The following is a 19293-nucleotide window of genomic DNA, read 5'->3' on the forward strand; positions in this document are numbered from 1 at the left end:
TTACTACACAGCGACAGATGGTCAGTCTGGAGGCGCGCACGCTCTTCACGAGCATGCGCTTTGTTGATTTCAGCTGCATAAGTGTTGAATAAAGAGCAGCTGGAACACGGAGACTGTACAGAGGCGGCCCCAGCCTCTAGGGGGGCAAATATTTAGGGCACCCTGAACAGAAAAGAGTAGTTTTCAAGATGTTGAATTAGTATTGCACATTTAATAATTAATAGCATTAACATAATGGTAATCACAATCTCGCCATGTCATAATTTGATTCCTATTCATTATATGTTGTTTACTAGTATTATTATTATTATTATTATTATTATTATTATTATTATTATCATCATTATTACATATTATTTGATTATTTGACCCTAACCCTAACCATTTGTGATTTTCTTTTAATAATCTGTTTTAGCCATAGGATCTGTGAATTGAATGTTTATTTATGAAGAAGGTGTGTGTGTGTGTGTGAATTTCTTTGTGTTTTTTCTGTGAAACATTTGAGTGAATTTTTACTTGAACATGGAAAGTACTAAACAACTTAGTTTGATTGGTCATGTTTTGCAGGTTGCTCTCTTGTAACATGTCATGTGCTCTTGGGGGCCCCCCTGTGGTCACAGCGGTTTATGCAGCCATCACTGTGTCCAGTTATATAACAGTGCATCACTGTACTTCACTCAGCACACATTTGTGATACACTCTTAGAAATAAAAGTGCTAAGTAGAACCATATAAGGTTCTTCGGCTTGTCAAAAGGTTCCACCTGGAACCCTTTTAAAACCCTTTGTTCAGGAAAGGGTTTTTCAGAAACGAGTGTACTTTTGCTGCACATTTCTCTAACGCTACAATGATTTGACTACCTATCTGTTACATTAAAACATTATTTTATTGGACCAGGTACATAAAGCATATATAAAGAAGCACTTTAATTAAGTGCTTGTCGTTTTTTCCACTCAAAAGTGTCAGTTTAAAAAATGGTATAAAGAATGGATTTTCATAAAGTATAAAGAGGAAGAAGGTACTCCGTAATCACAGCTTATAAAAACGTGATATAGAAATAATAATAGTATAATATAATAATAAAGTTAATTCTGTCAGACTTTACAGATTTGAGGTAAACAGAAAAAAAAAAGAAAAAGAAAAGGACAAAGACCAAACGTGTCTGTTATATCAATGTTAACTTTATTCTTTGACAACATTTCATAAATAACAATTCTTTATTGCTTTTTCAGAACTGTATTTAAATAATAATAATAAAGTCTTGGTCATTGTGTTTAACTGTTAAATGCAACATCAACATAATACCTAGCATTTTACAGAACCTGTGCTCGTTTCATTGTCAGACAACTGAACAGTTTAGAAACTATTAATATAACTAGTTAAGTATATCATTAATGAAATCCTTTTTTTCACCACAAACACAAACAAAATATCCTTATACACAAAAATATGACACACATTCATTATACAATAATAACAAATGGCCACAATTCTTAAAGATCTAATGAAGCAAAAATACTTGGGATGATGAAACACCAACAACGTTCTCACTAAAGACACTAAGGGCACAAGCTGGGTTTGAGTGTTTCGTGACCACAACTGTTCCCCTCAAGTGAAATAAGCAAGAAGAAGGAGGCCAGACGCTGCACAGCCTCAACATATTCAACATATCATCATCATCAGTATATTTACAAAGATACTTCAGGTTCACTAAGACATAAGACAAAGAAACAGGTGTTGGCCATGCATGTGTTTAATTTTTAAATTCAAGTGCAAGCAGTACAGCAGTATAAGGAGTTACAGTTGTCCAAGGGCCGAGTGCAGCGAACGGTGCAAGCCTTGAAAATATCAACAGTAGATGACGTGACATTAAGAATCTCCACGGGGAAAGGGAATTTCACAGTGTGAAGCATTGCAGACATCCCACCTTTTTTCCCAAAGCAAATAAAGAATCTAAGACATTTACACAGATGACCAAGGCAATATGTTTGGAGCTGGAGATGTCGGTGTTTTTAGCTGCTTATGCTAAAAAGTCACATTTTTCAAGGGTCTGAATGAACTTCCTGTTCCTGCAAAAATGGAAAGATGGATGTTTTATGCCGTCAACATTTCTGCAGAAGGTTTGCCGAGGAACGGCTAAGCTCAGTGTTTCTGTTGCGGGGTCAGAGATCGATGCCTTTAACCAGCGCCGTCTCCAGAGTGATGCTGAAGTCATTGAGTGTGTGTAGGATGCGAGACAGGGAGTGTACAGCTGCACGGTCCCGCAGCAGAGCAGCCTCCTCGTACGTCCTCGCCGTCAGGGGACACTCCGCCAACAGGGGGAGCCACTGAGAGAGAAGTCGGTCCCTGTCAAGAGGAGCACATGGGTTATATTCCCAGAAATATCCAAACAACATTTTCTCTCAAAATAGCTTACAAGCTCAGTTCAAAGAGAATATGCGACTCTGTACATCTCACCACCATTTTATTAGTGCTTTGTGCTGCTTTAAAATGTCAGCAACTCTTTCTCTTGGCGTGAGCTCACATCACAGTTATGTGACTGAACTTGTTAAAAAATTTTCCTGAAGAACACAGGATGTGTGAACTGTGTGAATTATAGAATGAACCACTGATAACAGAGAGTCACACTCGTCCATTGTCCTCTTCTTTGCAGAAGGTTGCAGAGGAGTGGGCTAAACTTACTTTCATTACACACCGCCACCAATCCAGTAACACAGCTTGTAGCACTTCAACATTGGAGAAACCAGCAGAGCAAGCAGAGGACAACTAGCTGCTAAGCATCAGAAACAGTAATGATACCAAACCTCAAAAGCCTTGGTACCACTCTAAACAGAGTCTCAACCAGAGGACAAGAAAAATAAGTCGATGACATCCTGGTGTGAACTAGCCTAGAAATCTAGACGCCCCTAGCGGCAGCAAATGTAATTTGGCTGGCGGGGCAGTCTAGCTACGCTCCATTGAGCTTAGGAGCTGAGAAATCGAGAAACGGACGGCCCAATCACATCGCGGTAGGCGGGCTTAACGTTATGACGACCATAACAGCTTAGGTTAGAGCGTATGAAAACAGGGGTAGTACAAGTAAACCATGTTATCAAATGATGTTGCTGCCGGCAAAACTAGTTGGAAACATGCCTGTAATGAAAACCAGGCTATTGTACACTGTCACATGATATTACAATATATGTCACAATACAGCTCACGGTCTTCTTTTATCTGCACGACCTTCTGCTGCGGAGGCTTCCACGTCCTTTTCGTCCTCCACCGATTTCCAGCACACCGGCAAGTCACGCTCTAGTCTCGACAAAACGGTGAGACACTGCTGACAAAGTCGTTTCAACTTTGCCTGTGTGTCACCTATCGCCACTCCAACATGTTGGAATCTCTCGGCAACAGTTTTCTTTTTTCTTCTGTCTTTGAAAGATGTTTGTTGAATGTGCAATGACGCCCGAAATCCTCAAATTCCTTTCACAAAAACGGCAACAGTCGTTGATCTCCATTACAACATTTGATTACGGCATGTCTTCACCAAACTTCACAACAGCACATAAACACAGAGCACTTCCGCATTTTCCACAGAGCATTTTTACGTCGCTCTGACTTCGTCACCTCCTTCGTTGCTCTGATTGGTTGTAGCGCTATCCTATTGCGTGGAGAGGGACTTTGAAGGACAAGCGTTTATCCCACCCCTCCGATTGAGCCATGCCTATGGAGAGTTCCCAGACCCTACATCTTGATGTGGGTCTGGCTCGTCAGGCTAGGTGTGAACACAACTTCACTCTCAATCTTCACCCCACTGTCACTGATGAGCGAAAATTAACCTAAGAATCAAATGTAACAAATCAATTTTCACCGATCCACCTGTCAATCTCCCGCTCCCTTTTTTCATCCATCCATCGCCTGCTGCTTTATCCTCCACATGAGAGTCGTGGTGCTGCTGGTGCTAATCCTAGCTGACATAGGGACCCAGGGCAGATCGCCAGTCCATCACAGGGCCAACATATAGAGATGAACAACCATTCACTCAATGAGTCTGATGGAGGAAACTGGAGAACATGCAGGCCTGAGCCCGGGTATCAAGTCCATAACTTCTCAGCTGAGGTCCAGCTTCTTTCCTGAGGCTGAAAATGAACTGAATATATTTCTTATATTCTGTCATTGTGTTTCCATGGGCCTCGAGTACGATATTTCCTTCTTTCATGGATGACAAATAAAGCATCTTGAAACCTTGAAACCCTCTTGCTGTAAAGCAACAGTGCACCACTCAAAGATGTCCTGCTCATCTTTGGATTTTTTTTTTTTTTTTTTTTTCAAAATGATCATCTCTTACCTGATTCCCAGGCAGACAAACAGCTGGAACTTGCCCTCTTTTCCGATGTTCCGGGGCGAGGCGTTGATGGCAGCGACATAGTGACACAGGAAGTCACAAGGTGGACCCTTAGTCAGTGTCGATCCATGCATGTCACCCATCTGATCAGCTGTCTCCAAGGAGATCACTGCCTTCTCTGTGGTAATACACACAGCTTATTAATATACTGACAGTAATTTCAAATCAATAAAGCCATAGAACAAGAACTGAGGTTGGACAGTAATAAAAAGAAAATCACTCTCATGCATGAAATTTGATACAGCCACTAGATGGAGACGTCAGACGTGTGAGACATAAATCACTGGATGATCTTAACCACCACTTCCCTGACCCTCTTTTTGGCGTCCCTGCTCGGAAATGACATGCCCAAACTAAATAGAGTAAACCTCTGCAGTTACAAGCTCTATGTGAATTATCTTGGTATCAAAATGAAGATAACACTTGTGAGACTCCACCAGAGGTGTAAGTTTCACTGTAGATTCCACTGCGTCAGAGTAAATGCACATGGAACACAGCATAACTGAAGGATTTGTTTCTCTCGCCTAAAAAAATATTGCATTTTAAAGCAACTATCACTTTTAAAATATGCAGTAGGAGCTTAAAAACACACTGAGGTCATATAACAACATGTGGACATGAGCTGTGCAAAGTCTGATGCTGCTGAAATGAAGCAGAGTGAAATTACAGAGGTTTTAGTAAAGAGATGTCTCGGCGTTCTCTATTTTGGCACATTTTGGCACCTGTGTCATTTGAGATTTCTTAGGTACCAAATTATTAAAAACCCATTTAATTTTATTTATATGTCACTACAGGTCTAAAAATAACTTGTTTTGAAAAAAAAAAGAAAAAAAAAAAGACTGATAACTCGCTGTAAATCGATGCTGCATTTCTGCTTGTATTTCTTGAAAGTCAGTTGTTGTTTTGCTCTTATTTTGGGGCTGGATCTGTGAATCTTGGTCGTAGAGTGATAAAAATGGTACCCTTGGAATCTGTGGGTTCTCCGCTGTGCAGTCGACATGTGTTTTTTTTTCTTACAAAATCACACTGACGCTCCAGTGCCGCTTTTCAATGTGTGCACTGTAATGTTTTTTTTTTTTCGCTCCTGCTGGTTTGATCCGTCTGTGTTTTAACTGTGTTTCGTGAACATAAGAGTTTCTGACCTTTCTGTGGGTATGCAGCATGTTTGTGTTTGTTGAAGTTAGACATGGTTTTATGACGCTTTTGTCGCTGCATCTGACGCTGCCCCCAGTGTCGGGGGCAACCGTGAAGAAGAGGTTAAGGAACTACATGCACTCAGGATACATACCAACAAAGTCCCAAACAAAGACGTTTCTTTGGAAAAGACGGTTGGATTTGAAGCCGTGGAGGAGGAAGTTCTCCAAAGACAGCACCAGCCCTCCTTCACCACACAACAACACCGTCAAGTTTCCCCTCTGCAAGGAAAGGAAGTCTTAACAGAGGCAATGGAAGCAGGAGAGAAAGAAATCCTGCACAACTGTAAACTGTAATTATATCCGCGAGAAATGCGGATATTATGTAATCGGTCTTGCGCGTCCGCGTCCGCAGATTTTAGCCGTTAACGCGATAACTGAAAATTTAATAACTGGATTAAATTTTCTAATTTTTTTATGGGTCACATATGGTAGATGATCCCTATTGATTTTGAGCTGTCCACCATTATTATTAATTAGTTAATTAATTAATTAATTTATTTATTTATTTATTATATAAAAACCATATTTTTGCCTGTATCTTCCAAAGTATTGCAGGTATTGGCTTCAAATTTTGCATGGGCATCACATACCACCTGAGAATTATCCCTATCTTTGTAGCTTTATTATTAATTAGCAAATTAATTAATTTATTATGCTTAAAACACATTTTCGGCTTTATCTTCCAGACTGATGGAGATATTGCCTTCAAATTTTGTACAATGATTCATGTAACAACTATCTACAAGTACAATCATTATTACTTTGGCTATGATTGGTAATAGTTACATAATAAGTTAACTGGTTAACTTATTAGTGAACACAGAAAAAATAGTTAAGGCATTTTTTTCTTTATTATTGAGCTCATTTGGACACATTTAGGATATCATGGGTTTATTCAGCACTTATTCATAATATTTATTACATTATAATATAAATGTATTAATTATCATATAAAATATAGTTAAGCCTCCATTTCTTTATTAATGCATTGAATGGAAAGTTTGAACATATTGTATGCTTTTTTATGAAATTTAATAAACATAGTGTATGCTTTTTCATGACATTTGGACACTTTGAAGATATGGCAGGTGTGGTTAGCATTTTAATATTCATAATATTTAACAAGGTATAATAGGTTAACTAGTTTTATTAAAAACTAGAGAGAAATTTATGAGTTCAGGTATTCTGTGTTCAATATTGAGTTTATATGGATACTTTGAACATGTATAAAGTGTAGTCAGCATTATATCATAATATTTAACAGTTATTTTGTTTAATTTATTAATAATTAATTAAAACAGTTAGTGGCAGGTGCGAGTGCGTATACTTTGGGTATATTGGAAAGTTGAGGATTGGACAAGTTCGCGGATATACCCCCGACAGCGTAGGCTAGTTTTATTAAGTAAAAAACTAAGAGGAACAGATTGTGCATTAAAGACGTGAAGACATGAAACACAAACAGGCTGAACATAGAGGAACAGTTTGATTAAATCAATTTTTTATCTATCTATCTATCTATCTATCTATCTATCTATCTATCTATCTATCTATCTATCTATCTATCTATCTATCTATCTATCTATCTATCTATCTATCTGTCTGTCTGAAGAAGCCAGAGAAATTAACATGTTGGAGATAAAAATAAAACACATGAGGATAAACATCTGATGGGTCTCCTCTAATCATATCTGAGTGATGCAGCAGTGAATCACAGGCTCATACCTCTTGCTCAGGTTTGTGGAAGTGTTTGACAAGGTTATTTGCTGCCTCTCTCATGCTCTCTTGTACTTCGACAGAATGCAGCCCTAAGAGAAATAAAGCACGGTCACAAATATGAAATATGACAAACTCAAGGGGAAGGGAACACGGGTTTGAACAGAAAGGTGATACAGCAGCAGAGTCAGTGTGTGTGTTTGTGTGTGTGTGTGTGTGTGTGTGTGTGTGTGTGTGTGTGTGTGTGTGTGTGTGTGTGTGTGTGTGTGTGTGTGTGTGTGTGTGCGTGCGCTGAGGCTCATCAACAACTAGGTCACAGCTATTGTATGAAAGAATGCACTCTTTGTTGTCAGAACGTACTGCCTCGGCTGCCAAGTGATCCCAGCACTGCCCGTACACTCTGAGAAGGAGAGGTCAGCTCTGGAGGCGTCCCTGTCCACCTTCCAGCATCTTCCTCTCCACCAGGTGACACCAGCTGACCGATGAGCACTCTCTCCAGGCTGCCGTCCCCCACGCCTTTGCCCAGCCATCGGCCACAGGGGAACCTGAGCAGAAAGAGGACACACACTTTCGTTCTACTCAGGAAAGGAGATGAATTCATCAAGTAGGAGCATCTGTTTTAATCAGCTAGAGCTGAGTTTTCAAATGACTCTCAAGAACCACAAATTAAGATAGATATCTTAATTGAGATAACATGATAAGGTCATAGGTCATAATAACACAAAACACTGAATGTACACACACAGACTCATACATGGCCATAAAATATGTATAAAATGTGCACAAAACACTAATTCAGGGCCACAAAATGTGTTAAATCTGCTCATTAATGACTAATTCATGGCAATGAAACATGGATATCATGACCTACTTGTGAGCCAACACCCAGAGAAAGAGAGAGTGTAGACAATGACAGTGATTGAATCTTATTTTAGACTGAGAATGAACTGCATAGATATTCTCAGAAAACATAACCTGGTTAATGGTCATAGCATGTTATGTCGGCTAGTATGTTATTTTATGTTATGTTCATCATAATCTATTATAAACTCACAGAGAACAAAACCAGGTACTGTATCACACACAGTGTGTTGTGATAAAGCAGCCTTGTGGTATTTAAGGAAGAAGCTCAGGACTCAGATGTCACCATAGCTTTAACACATGAGCACAGAGAGCCACGGTCCACCCACACACACGCACGCACGCACGCACGCACGCACACACACACACACACACACACACATACAGTGGTATGCAAAAGTTTGGGCACCCCTGTAAATGTTCATGATTTTCCTTTATAAATCATTGGTCATTTGAATAAGAAATGTCAGTTAAATATATATAGGAGACAAACACAGTGATATTTCAGAAGTGAAATATGATTTACAGAAAGTGAGCAAGAATTATTTAAACAAAATTAGGCATGTGCATAAGTTTAGGCACCACAAAAGAAACATGTTGTGCATCCTCCTTTTGCAGAAATAACAGCCTCTAAACACTTCCTATAGCTTCCAATTAGAGTCTGGATTCTTGCGCAAGGTATTTTGGACCATTCTTCTTTACAATACATCTCCAGTTCAGTCAGGTTTGATGGTTTCCGAGCATGGACAGTCCGCTTTAAATCACACCACACATTTTCAATAATATTCAGGTCTGGGGACTGAGATGGTCATTCCAGAACGTTGTATTTGTTTCTCTGCATGAATGCCTTAGTATATTTTGAGCAGTGTTTAGGGTCGTTGTCTTGTTGAAAGATCCAGCCCCGGCACAACTTCAACTTTGTCACTGATTCCTGGACATTGTTCTCCACAATCTGCTGATATTGTGTGGAATCCATGCGACCCTCAACTTTAAGAAGATTCCCAGTCCCTGCACTGGCCACACAGCCCCACAGCATGATGGAACCACCAACAAATGTTACTGTAGGTAGCAAGTGTTTTTCTTGGAATGCTGTGTTGTTTTTCCACCATGCATAATGCCCCTTGTTTTGCCCAAATAACTCTATTTTAGTTTCATCAGCCCACAGTACCTTATTCCAAATGTGCTTTAGCATACTGTACCTCAAGCGACTGTTTGTGACGGGTGCAGAGAAAAGGCTTTTTCTGCATTACTCTTCCATACAGCATCTCCTTGTGTAAAGTGCACTGAATAGTTGAACGATGCACAGTGACACCATCTGCAGCAAGATGATGTTGTAGGTCTTTGGAGCTGGTCTGTGGGTTGACTGTGGCTGTTCTCACCATCCTTCACCTCTGCTTATCTGAGATTTTTCTTGGTCTGCCACTTCAGGCCTTAACTAGAACTGTGCCTGTGGTCTTCCAATTCCTCACAATGTTCCTCACAGTTGAAACTGAGAGCTTAAATCTCTGAGATAGCTTTCTGTATCCTTCCCCTAAACCATGATGTTGAACTATCATTGTTTTCATGTAATTTGAGAGTTGTTTTGAGGCTCCCATGTTGCCACTCTTCAGAGAAGATGCAAAGAGGAGAAACATTTACAATTGGCCTCCTTAAATACACTTTCTCATGATTGGATTCACCTGTATATGGAGGTCAAGGGTCACTGAGGTTACCAAACCAATTTTGAGTCAGAATTGGAATCAGTAAATGACAAACTTATGCACATGCCTTATTTTGTTTACATAATTCTTGCACACTTTCTGTAAATCATATAAACGTTATTTCACTTCTCAAATATCACTGTGTTTGTCTCCTATATGATATATGTAACTGAAATCTCTAATCCAAAAAAACAATGATTTATAAAAGAAAATCATGAACATTTACAGGGGGCATAGCACTGTATGTGCAGAGGTCAGGGTCTTACCTGTACGTATGTCCAGTGATCTCATTGTACACCATCACACAGTCGATCAGACACTTAGCCAGCAGACCAGAGTTCTCCTGTCCCAGCTGCAGCGTGCTCAGCCTGCCCAGGTTGTTGCACTAAGAGTGAATTACACACACCACAGTGAGATTTTACATGAGTGTGTGTGTGTTGTGTATTTATGTGTATCAATGCTGTGGCGGGTTTATGTGCAAACCTGGAAATAAATCTCTTGTGTATTTTTGGGCATCTGTAGAACTCCTGAATCGCCCAGTTCTCCCGACACACAAACCCAGGGGTTAACTGTTGCCATGGCGATGCTCAGCTTCTTCATGGGGACAATGACGACACGGTACGGAATACCTGTGGAAGAGGTTTCATTGACTTCATATATTTCATCTCCTGTGTGTCACACTGAGGTGGGTTTATTAGTAGAAGGTGAATATACTAACCTTTTACTAACCCTTTCATCTCCTTTAACTGAATTTGAATGCATATATTATACTTATTACTTCTAGTACTTCTTACCTAGTACTTATTTTATTTATTTATTCACTTACTAACTTACTTACCTTTATGCACTCCGTTACAAATCAATTAGATTTTTTATCAGGTTTTTATTTGACCTTTGACCTCCTGTTCTGATTACCTTACTGTTTTAAATGATTGATTGATTTTGCATTTTCAATTGGAAGCTTAAATTGTCTGGTGAGCGAAAAAGCCACGATCTTTTCTGAACATGCTTAAAAAGGGATGGATCCTCTGTGACCCTCACTGATTAAATATTATTACAATGTCATACACATTTAAACTCTTTTGATTCTGTACAGTAAGTAACTGAGGATAATGTGTTTTAAAGCTCCCATAGAGCGGTCCTGTTGCACATATATGTTAGTTATGGAGGTCTACTTACATACATTAGCTTGTTTTTATGGTCAAAAACCTCCTAGTTGCTGTAAACGAGCCGATAGAAATCTCTCCTTACTGAAGCTCTTCTCAGCTGCGGTGTTTCAGACATAAATCTCACCGCAGAAGACAGAGTGTGTTGTGATTGGCCAGCCAGCGAAGAGCTTTCCCAACTGTCTTGTGAAGTGACATAATCAGCACACCCGCTCTCAGAAGCGCAGCTCCCCCCTCTGGAACGGTGGATGCACTGCTACTCATTATCAAAACATTGTTTTAACAATGTTTAAAAATAGCTTCTTCACGACTCCCCGCCGCAGTCCCTTTTATGACTTTGACCCAGAGTCAGACCCAGAGTCAGAAGACACTGTCGCTCGTGAAACACCTCCACAATGGACGTTCTTCTTCTGCGATTCAATGTACGCAACCGGATGTGCCCGGACTAGTGCCCGGAGCAGGACGATCTGCTGTTCCGGAAAACCGGTGTTTACGTAACCAGAAGGTTTTTTTTCAGAGATCTCGCTGAGCCCGAGATTACAATACAACACAGCGTTCTCAGCAGTGGCTGAACTGTTTGTTTTGAACCTTCAGGGCTTCTTAAACAAGGTAATGTCGCAGATACACACTAAAAAACAGCGTGAATTGGAACTTCCGGTCTAGGTCCGCTTTAAAATGTACATAAATTATTTAAACAGCCAAGTATGCTTACATTCATATTGACAGTATTTAGTCTACTGTAGTCTACAGTTTTGTAAAAAACGACTGTAACGCAGCAGCAGGTAATAAACAAGTGAACCGGACTCACTGATGGAGGTGAAGACTCTTGTAAAACAGAGGTAGTCCACGGTGTTGAGAGAGAGCAGGTGGAACAAGAACTGCTCCCTTTCTTCCTCACAGAGCAGGAACGCATTAGGTTTATACAGCTGCCTGTCAAGGCCACCAGAAAACAGAAGCTGTCAAACATTAACTAATATAATTAACATTCATGAAAACTAACAATAAGAGTGAGTTCAATATGTCTGACCTGAGCAGGTTCTGGTTTGTAAGCAGCTCTTTAAGGTGCTGAGAAAGCATTTTCTTTTCCAGAGCCAGATGGATCCAGGCCCGAGCCTGAGCCACCTCAGACAGACCCTCACTCATAGTTTGAATGAACCTGGAAGACAGGAGTGAGCAGTTAGACATCAGGAGTGAGCAGTTAGCAGTTATCATCTCTGTGGCATAAAATATTCAAAGGTGGATTTCTTAGTCATTCAAATGGGTTTTAGAAAATCCATTTTAACACAGAATATGGACTTCCCTAAAGAAATTAAAGACATGTAACTTCAGATTACTGAGAACTGAGAGCAAAACTTGACACGGTTTTCATCAAAAAAAGAAAGAAATGTGTTTGAAAGGAGAAAGTGAAGCAGCATTTAGTGCATTTTTCATTTATTTATGTATAAATATATATATTTTTTTATTTATTTTATGTATATATAATATATGTAAATACGTGACTGAGTGGTGATTCTGTATGTATGTATATATATATACACATAAACGTATATATATATATATATAAACATATATATATATATATATATTTATCTATGTATATATAATATATGTATATGATTCTGAGTGGTGATTCTGTATGTATATATATAAAAACTTATATATATATATATATATATATTTATCTATGTATATATAATATATATATAAACGTGTATATATATGTATATATTTATTTATGTATATATAATATATGTATATGATTCTGAATGTATATATATATATATATAAACATATATATATACATATATATATATTTATGTATATATGTATATGATGTATATAGTGGTGATTCTGTATGTATATATATGTGTGTACAGACTCTCCACTCTTCTGTTTGCCCTCATTACCTCATATCCTGTATTAAGGATCCCCTCAGGAGCAGAGTGCAATCATCATGTGTTCTCTGGTCTGACCCTGAACAGAGGGTGAGTTAAACACTGATGTTTAGTCGACTTACACAAGAACAACATAAAGAAAAAGTGTGTGTTGAGTCTCTGACCTGGAGACTCAGCTGGTGCCTCTGCCTTGCCCTGGGCTGCCTGGTAGTGAAGCAGATGAGACCAAAGAGCAGACTTTCCCTGTTTGCAGTAAACACAGCCGTCAACAATGACGCAGCTCATACAGTCGTCTCTGATGTTCATTTGTCTGCATGGAACCGCACACACAGATCATTTCAGATGTTTTAGTAGGTCATCACGCTGTTGACCTCTGACCTGTTTCAGCTGCAGACCGTGGCCCCAGGTTCTCTCCAGCAGATCACACAGACCATGGATGAGTGTGTTTTCTTGCAGGCCTGTGATGTTGGCTTCTCCCTGACCCAGCTCAACACTCTCCTTCCCCATCCTCTCCATCAGCATCCGTTTGGTCTAAATAAGCCAGGGCATATTTAATAACTCAAATAACTTTAATAAGCACACAACTCAGTAGTAACAAATAGTAACAAAAAAAATCAGTAAAAGTTCAGCAGTAGAGCAGAACGGAAAGGACTCACCTTCAGACGACACTCGCTCAACAACCCATCGACAAACTCTCTGTGAGTCTGAGTGACAGCTTCAGGTGAGGGGTCAAGTAGCTTCGATTGGCGGAGGTTCTTCCTCATGAAAGTGTGCTTCTGCTAAATAAACGAAAAAGGTAATAAATCAGATTGAAAAGCTCCCGGAGGCCTGTTTACTCAGGATAAAAGTACCTGTCTCGGCTCATTATCCACTCCGGAGTGATCGCTCGTCGTCCATCTTTTGGGTTCAGTCCTGCGTGACGCTGTCACACGGCTGGACCACCTGTTCATCCACACAACACCACAACACAAGGTGTGTTCAAATCACATGTGTAGAGTTCGGTAGAACCCGATGAGCTAAATAAAACCTTATTATGAAGTTACATAAGTAGACCCATAAAAGCTGTAATTGTGCAATTGTAAGAACATTTTAAAAAACATGACTCTTTGCAATTAGTAATTCCTCCTTCACGCAAGTGTGCAGATAAAGGTGTTTATCCTCTTAACAGTTAAACTAGTCCGTATACAGCCAGCAAAAGCAAGAAGTCCCTGGGCCTCTTATAGCGGTCGCCTGCCCTGGGTTGATAATAACGTCATCGATTGTTATTTCACTGACAAAGAGAAGGAAAACAAAAAGCTCACTTGCTGGTGTTTTGTGCCTGAGTGAGCACATCAGCCTGGAGCTTAGGGAAGAATCCCGGCTGGTGGCGACCCTGGCCAATCCTCATGTCTAGCAGGTGGGGGTGTATCGCTGTGTGGTCAGCTTTCAGCAGTCGACGCTCAGTTGCCTGGGCTGCAGAGACAAACACAGATTTATATTCACGCTGGTAAAACCTTTGTTTGGCTGCAGAGACAAACACAAAAGCTGCTTTCAGACGGACGTGCACTGAAGTCGTGTGAAGAAGGGCTGTGAGCGTGAACACAACTGTAGCTCCAGAGAGTTTCTGCTGATTTCACTAACATGCTGTCTGACAGTCTGTCCTGTGAGGAGGCAGCAGGAGAATCCACACGGAGTGAATGGGTAAATGTCCTGATATCTAAAAACAAATCATGAAACTGATGTTCCCTAGAAATCCATATTTCTAGTCAAGATAACAGATCGTTTCATTTCAGTTGCCATTTAAAGGTGCCATATGTAAGAATGTGGCCAAAAATGGTTACTACATTCAAATTCAAAATACGAAGGTCTTTTAGGTTTTGTTTTCTGACGTAACTGGCAACCCGTGGTTGCTCGGCAGCTGAGACTCTACTGACTGCAATGATTGGTAGACGGCGGTAGGTGGCGCCACATGCCAAAACGTGATTTCAAAATATAAACAAAAATTTTGGCTGTACTGTTGTTGTTGGTGAGTTCAGTTTGTTATATGAACATTATTCCTGAGTCTCTGTGACATATTAGGAGGATTTAATGGCCAGTTGCTTTAGATTTATTACATAATGCACCTTTAATGATTTCATCCTTTCATACTTCAGACATGTTCACTCTTGTGAAAAGACCATGGAGAATTACATACTTATTTTTTTCATAATTAAAACAACATTTCTGATTGTTTCAGCTAATTAAATGTGAATATTTTGCTACTTAAAACAAAGATATCATTAAAACTGAATCGTTTTGGTTTGTGGACAAAACAAGACATTCGAGAACATCGTCATTCCCAGGTTTGACAGACACTGATGAAGGTATTTTTTCTGTAGTTTTCTGACATTTTATGAGCCAAACGATCACGCGATTAGTCGTGAAAATAATCGACAGACTAATCGTTAGTTGCGGCTCTACACTCAACTGTTCTATGATTTCTAGTTAGCTCCATCTACCATGAAGCACAGCGCAAATGTGCAACCGTATTTGTAAACTACCATATTATGCCTACTCACTGCCATTTACTGCACGCTCTGCCTCTGAATTCACCCCACACAATAACTCCCATGATTCCACTTTGCCTCACTTTATCTTGGAACTAATTGTCCCATGTTATTGTCTCCATCGAGACTTCTTGTGTTGGAAACTATAATTATTTTTTTTACCAAATAAATCTATATGAGGATAATTTGCAGTCAATAAGAAGAAACTGTTTAATTGGGGGTGGGGGGTTTTAGTTTATGTCTGAAAACAGCTGAAAACAGACAGAATGCAGCTGTGATGCTGACAGTGTGATGACAAAGACAATGAAGACTGCACTGTAGCAATGTCAAAATGAAAATAATGACACCGACATACTGAGATGTGAGCAGGACATCGTGTCAAATTCTGTCCAGTCCCATTTGCCTTTCAATTAATTGTCAGATGATGACATTTTCTTTTTTCAATTTGGTCCAATCATTTATAGAAACGCCCAAGCATCAAATCAACAAATAAACCCAGACAGATGGCAACTGGTTTTCAAAATCTGCATTCTGCAATCACATCACTCTCCACTTTCCATCTCCTGCTCTGTGCTGAAAAGAGCAGGTGAAATAAAGAATGTCACCCAATGTAACTCTTGGTTTGTTATCTCACATATATCATTGTTTTCAGTCGTGGTGATGATGATGATGATGATGATGATGATGATGATGAGTTCCATCACAACTGAAGATTATTGCCTCCATCAGTGAGTTCAAACTCCTGTGTCCCTGTCAGCTAAAAACACGCCATTTTCCTTTTGAACTTTGGTGCAGGAGAGTGAGCAGTTTACAGACGTCACTTTCCAGCCAGAAAAGGAAAATCTCTGAACATATACTTTTATAAGGTCTGCCTTTTGTTGTGCTTAAATGAGATGGAGGTGCACTCAGTGTTGATAACATGTTAATACCTCATACATCCACACAAAAAACCCTGAACTATTCCTTTAATCACAATCTTCAGCTCCTTTGTTTCATATATTGCACTGAACTATGAATTGACTTTTGATAAATGATTCAACACAAGGGCTGTAATGATACACAAACTCACGATTTGATTTGTGTCACGATTTTTGACCCACGGTTTGGTTACTTATAGAACAACTTAATGTAAGATTTAATAACAAATATTTTGGAACACTGTGAACAGATTTGAACATAAATAAATAAGTAACCAAAGATTTCTCTCTTTTCTGTAACAAAACAATACTGTTGAAAAATAGAGTAAACAGTATACAGTAAAGTAAATTTGTCCCCAAAGCATGCTGGGAAGTGTAGTTCTTCATTAGAAGCAGTTTTGTTCCAGGGGAAATAACTTGTTTTGATAAACAGCAAAGGTAAGACAACATTTCCGCTTGTATTTCTTGAAAGTCAGTTGTTGTTTTGCTCTTATTTTGGGGCTGGATCCGTGAATCTTGGTTGTAGAGTGATAAAAATGGTACCGTTAGAAACTGTGGATTCTCAGATGTTTACATAATCACGCTGACGCTCCGGTGCCGCTTTTAAACATGTGTGCTGTAACGTTTTTTTTCCGCTCCTGCTGTTTGATCCATCTGTGTTTTAACTGTGTTTGATGAACATGAGAATGGTTTATATGAGCTTTTAGCTGAGTTTCTGACCTTTCTGTGGGTATGCAGCATGTCTGTGTTTGTTAAAGTTAGACATGGTTTTATGATGTTGTTGTCGCTGCGTCTGACGCGGCCCCCCCGTACTGAGGACATCAGTAAAGAAGAGATTAACGCGTTAATGATGACTGTAATTAATTAATCACAATTAACGCGATAATTTCACACCCCTAATACAAATAAAAGTAATTTGAAAAGTTGGGTAGCACTAACAGCACAACAGATCATGTGGCTGACTGGAAAAATAACTGTAAGTTAGAAAGGGCGTTTCGCGATTCTGTTTTCCCACGCCGCGAGACAGGTTCGTGGCTCTGAGTATCGCGATTTCGATACGCATATCGTTACAGCCCTATTCAACACTAATGCATTTCATCCTCTTCTGATGACAGTACCTGACTCAAAGAGCGTGCTGCTCTTCCTGTAGTGACAGTTACCGGAGTCCTGCTCCGTGTCATATGGTCGCTCTTTCTCCACACGGTTGTCAAACAGCTGCTGCAGTGGATCCCTCTCTGCCCAGCGAGAAATCACTTTGCCATCCACAAAGTTAGAAAACATGGATGTCTCCAGGAAACGAGATAGGAAACGCAAGTGGGTCATGGGCTGAACAGAGAGGAAGGAACCCTGTGAACCACGAGTAAACACAAACAACGTCACATCGAGAACACACAGAAATATCTGCGTAAAAACAATGTTTGCACAGTGATGTCTACCTTGTCAAAGCTGAACGTCCCCTCTCGGTTGCTCAACCAAGAGTCCAGATCCAGAGCGCTGTGGATGACAAACTCCTCATACCTGCCAAACATGGCAGCCAAACGTCCGGCAAACACCTCCCTCAGCTGAATGTTCAGTTTCGCAGCCTTCAGTTCTTCTTCCTCCTCCTCAAACACGCGTCCCAGTGTCTGCCCACCATCTGACATTTTACCTCCCCCGCAACGCCGTGCAAGAGCTTGCAGCCTCTCCAGCACGGCGAGCTCCTCGCCTCCCAGGTTCCCGTTCCTCCTGTCCTCCATCAGGTCCTCCAGGACCAGGCTGCTCACAGTGGGGGATGAGGTCGTGGTGGTGGTGGTGGTGGTGGTGGTGGTGGTGGTGGTGGGCTTAATGGTGACACCTCCCTGTACAGGAAGCCCATAAAGCTGCAGTACTTCACTCAGTTCCTGGATGAGCTCAGCCTGGTCTGGAAACGTGGGTAAGTCCTCGGGGGCTTCAACACATTGGTTGTCAATGTCCACGAAACACAGGTTGGCCTGTGGAGCACGAGACGACAGTTTATAAGTGGCTCATGAAGATAAAGTATCAACCGATGAAAGGAGCTGTAGAAATGTTTTCTATTAAGACAGAAATCAAGGAAACATTAAAATACTGGCTGCAGTATAAATAGGCTTATTCTAATGTTACACATTGGGCCTTTATTATTACTGCGTCACTACAACAGAGACAGCAGTATCAGGCTTTCACACAAGCGGCAGCCTGCATAATAAACTTGTGTAAAGATGTTGCCCCTAAACTGCTGAGCAATACATGAGAGGACGTATTGTGAGAGACAGGCAGAGATTTTAAAAAGTGCTTTTGCAAGCAGCAAGAGAGCAAGATGGAGTCAGCAGCCACTCGACCTTCACCACTGACCTTAGACGGTCAGTTTATAGCCTCAGGACAGAGGGACAGAGTGGACAGAGGGAGACATACTTAAGGCTCTACATCCAGGTTTCTCTTTTCTCAGATAAAAACTGTAGAGATGAGAATTTCAGTTCCACATCAGAAGTAATGTTATTTTCTCATGTGCAGTTGGTTGTTTTTTAGTTAAAAACAAGAAGCAAGTCTTAATGAGGCTTTTCATTTACAGTCAAATTATTGCCAATAAGAAGCAACCAGGAAGTAAATGTGGGTAACTACAGTATTGTCTTCAAAGACAGCAGCCATTATATGTCTTTTCATGACAAAAAAAACCCATCAAATTCAAGCAAACATTCTATTTTACTCTTAATATGAAGAACTATGAACTATTGTTTTCCAAAGTGTTTTGCTGTGTTTATTCAGAAAAGTAAAGCTTTGTTTTGGTTTGTAGGCAAACTGAGCAGAATGTTTGTGATTTCACTTTAATTCCCATTTACCATACAAAGATGGTTAAAACATTCCCCGCTTTCACAACTCTGTATGTAGATGGAAATCCTGAATTCTCATCAATTATTCAGAAAGTCCCATTATTCTGCATCT

At 40.0% G+C, this 19293-nt stretch overlaps 1 protein-coding gene across 1 annotated transcript in view; it reads right to left on the reverse strand.

Moving 5' to 3' along the window:
• Positions 1 to 1868: 1868 nt before the first annotated feature.
• The window catches only part of LOC310930923 (DENN domain-containing protein 5B-like), a 28030-nt gene continuing 10605 nt past the window's right edge, over positions 1869 to 19293 (reverse strand). The window contains exons 5-21 of the mRNA XM_083893987.1: positions 17793 to 18326; positions 17475 to 17703; positions 14216 to 14366; positions 13766 to 13856; positions 13571 to 13690; positions 13293 to 13445; positions 13079 to 13157; positions 12927 to 12993; positions 12047 to 12175; positions 11828 to 11949; positions 10337 to 10482; positions 10120 to 10238; positions 7653 to 7837; positions 7302 to 7384; positions 5672 to 5798; positions 4327 to 4501; positions 1869 to 2345 (exon numbers count right to left, since the gene is read on the reverse strand). Of these exons, the coding sequence (XP_083750113.1) occupies positions 2162 to 2345; positions 4327 to 4501; positions 5672 to 5798; positions 7302 to 7384; positions 7653 to 7837; positions 10120 to 10238; positions 10337 to 10482; positions 11828 to 11949; positions 12047 to 12175; positions 12927 to 12993; positions 13079 to 13157; positions 13293 to 13445; positions 13571 to 13690; positions 13766 to 13856; positions 14216 to 14366; positions 17475 to 17703; positions 17793 to 18326 (2694 nt within the window). The 3' untranslated portion in view covers positions 1869 to 2161. The remainder of the gene's footprint in view (positions 2346 to 4326; positions 4502 to 5671; positions 5799 to 7301; positions 7385 to 7652; positions 7838 to 10119; positions 10239 to 10336; positions 10483 to 11827; positions 11950 to 12046; positions 12176 to 12926; positions 12994 to 13078; positions 13158 to 13292; positions 13446 to 13570; positions 13691 to 13765; positions 13857 to 14215; positions 14367 to 17474; positions 17704 to 17792; positions 18327 to 19293) is intronic.

This window comes from Microchirus variegatus (genome assembly GCF_963457635.1).
Source record: "Microchirus variegatus genome assembly, chromosome: 8".
Classification (NCBI taxonomy): domain Eukaryota; kingdom Metazoa; phylum Chordata; class Actinopteri; order Pleuronectiformes; family Soleidae; genus Microchirus; species Microchirus variegatus.